General features: G+C 39.0%; 1 protein-coding gene across 1 annotated transcript; it reads left to right on the forward strand.

Moving 5' to 3' along the window:
- Window positions 1-210: 210 nt before the first annotated feature.
- LOC135113837 (uncharacterized) lies at window positions 211-573 on the forward strand. Its single transcript, XM_064029456.1, has one exon. It carries the CDS (start codon window positions 211-213, stop codon window positions 571-573), a length of 363 nt encoding a protein of 120 aa, XP_063885526.1.
- The last annotated feature ends 2153 nt before the right edge of the window (window positions 574-2726 follow it).

Genomic DNA, 2726 nt, shown 5'->3' on the forward strand with positions numbered 1-2726 from the left:
AGAGAAATAACAGGGAATCGGAGAACAACCAGGAGCACGACAGTAAAAGACAAAAATGGTAGCATCTTGACAGAGAGAGAAGTTCTTAAGAGATGGGAAGAGTACGTTGGAGAACTGTATGGAGATACAAGAGGAGAGAGACCAGAGCTTGGGAAGATCTAGCAAAGGCCTTCAGTTTTGAGATCTGAGGTGGAGAAAGCTGTGAGGGGGATGAAGTGGAGGAAGGCGGAGGGGAGTGATGGAGTGGTGGTTGAGATGGTGGAGGCTGCTGGGGACTTTGCGATAGAGAAGATCACAGAGTTAGCAAATCAAATATATGACACGGGTAATATACCTGAGAGAATGGAAGAGTCTGAATTCATTGTAATACCAAAGAAGGAAGGAGCAGTAGAATGCGATAAACATCGAACAATAAGTATTATGAATCAGGTGGCGAAGATTGTACTAAGAGTGATAGATGAGAGCTTGAAGAGAAAAATCGAGGAAACAGTGGACAGAGCACAGTTTGGTTTTAAGAAAGGTAAAGGAACGAGGAATGCAGTTTTTGTATTAATAGCCATTATAAAGCCATAGAGAAACAGAAAGACCTGTTTATGTGCTTTGTTGATTTCGAAAAAGCGTTTGATATGGTACGTCATGAGATATTGGTGGAGAAGTTGAGAAGGTTAAGTGTAGATACTGCTGATTTAAGGGTAATGACCAACCTGTACTGGGGACAGAGAGCTGTGGTGAGAATTGGAGATGAAAAAAGTGACTGGGTTAAAATAGAGAGAGGAGTGAGACAAGGCAGTGTGTTGTCACCGGACTTGTTCTCACTTTACTCGCAGGCCGTCATGGATGAAATGGCAGATCTGGAAGGTATTAAGGTGGGAGGAATGAATGTAAGTAACATAAGACATGCGGATGATACGGTACTAATTGCGCACACGGAAGAAAAGTTACAAAGACTGATGGATCGACTGGATGAGGAATGTAGGAGAGTTGGATTGAAGATTAACAGTGGTAAAACAGAAGTGATGGGAGTGACCAAGAGAAAGGAACAATTGAGGATGAATGTGAATGTAGATGGACAGGCAGTGAAGCAAGTTAGATCATTCAGATACTTGGGAAGTTTGGTGGACGAAGGTGGTAGAAGTGATGCGGAAATAAGATCAAGAACTGGAATGGGGAAAACTAATTTTGGACAAATGAGAAGGATACTGACAAGCAGGAATTTGAGCACTGGGATCCGGCTAAGAATTTTGAAGACTTATATATGGTCAGATGTTATACGGTTGTGAAATCTGGACTGTTAGTAAGGAAATGAAGAAGAGACTGGAGGCGGCGGAGATGTGGTTAATCAGAAGAATTATGAGGGTCCCGTGGGTGGCAAGGACAAACCAGGAAGTGTTGCAGATGACCGGCACAACAAGGGAGTTGATGACCACAGTGAAAAGAAGACAGCTTGTGTATTTGGGGCATGTTTTGAGGGGGGATGGTCTTGACTCGAGGTGAAGAGAGCACGAGGAAGACAGAGGATGAAGAGGGAGGAGATGGTGGGAAGAGAGAAAATGGAAGTAGTGGAGTTGGCTGGGAACAGAAGAGTGTGGCACTCCATTGTCGCCAACGTCAGATGACACGGTATACGTACCAAAAGGCTAAAACGCATCAATAGTATTCTACATGTTTTTAGAACGTGCTAACCATCAAAACACACACACAAAAAAAGTAAAAAACATTAAAAGTATTTTTATATTAGAATACTAAATATTGAGAAACAGACCAATGTTACGAAAAACTTGTATTTTGACTTTTTTCATATTATTAGGCACCAAAACGTCAAAATGCATGGAAATGATCCTATAAGGGGAAACGAAAGTACATTACAAGAAACGTATATTATAAGTGCTTTTGAGATTCTTAGGTACCAAAACTCTAAAACGCGTGAAGAGCATTTTATATGGGGAAACAAAACAACATGCCCAAAAACTTGTTTTTCACGTTGTTAGTTACAAACACATAAAATTACATGCAAAGCGCTTCATATGGGAAAACGAAATTACTTTATTACAAAAGCGCTTTTTCAGTGTTTTACAGCATTTTAAGCACCAAAACGCTAAAACGCAAGAAAATCACACTTTATTGGAATATAAAACATTACCAAAAATGTGTCTTTTGAGTGTTTTTGATCTTCTTACGTACCAGTATGATACAGCGTATCCAAACACGCTTAATGGAAAACAAAATAACATGTCTATATTTGGTGCAGAAAAGGAAAATGCATGTATAGTTCCCTAAATAATGAAAGGTAATGATATTACTAGAAAAGTGTATGATGTGTTTTTTGAGATTCTTATATATCAAAACATGAAAATGCGTGACCTGCACTCTGTAAGGAAAGAGAAAACTACATTATCAAAAACGTGTGTTCTGTTTTCCAAATTGTTAGGTATCAGAACGCAAAAATGCATGCAAAGCACTTTATATATGGAAACGAAACGAATATACCAGAAATCTTCCTTTCTTGTGTTTTCAGGAACCAAAACGATAGAATACACCCTCTATTGCAATACAAAACATCATTATAAAAAAACGAGTTTTTTGAGTGTTTTGAGGTTCTTTCGAACCAAAACGCTAAAACATGCAAAAACATCCTTTGAGGAGAAACAGAATAACATTACCAACGACGTGTATTTTCAGTGTGTTTGAGCTTATGTACAAAAACGGCAAAATGCATGCAAAGTTCC

This window comes from Scylla paramamosain, chromosome 26 (assembly GCF_035594125.1).
Source record: "Scylla paramamosain isolate STU-SP2022 chromosome 26, ASM3559412v1, whole genome shotgun sequence".
In the NCBI taxonomy this organism is placed as follows: Eukaryota; Metazoa; Arthropoda; class Malacostraca; order Decapoda; family Portunidae; genus Scylla; species Scylla paramamosain.

Coding starts and splice junctions, on each gene's coding strand:
- LOC135113837 (XM_064029456.1), top strand. CDS start 211: ATGAAGTGGAGGAAGGCGGAGGGGAGTGATGGAGTGGTGGTTGAGATG.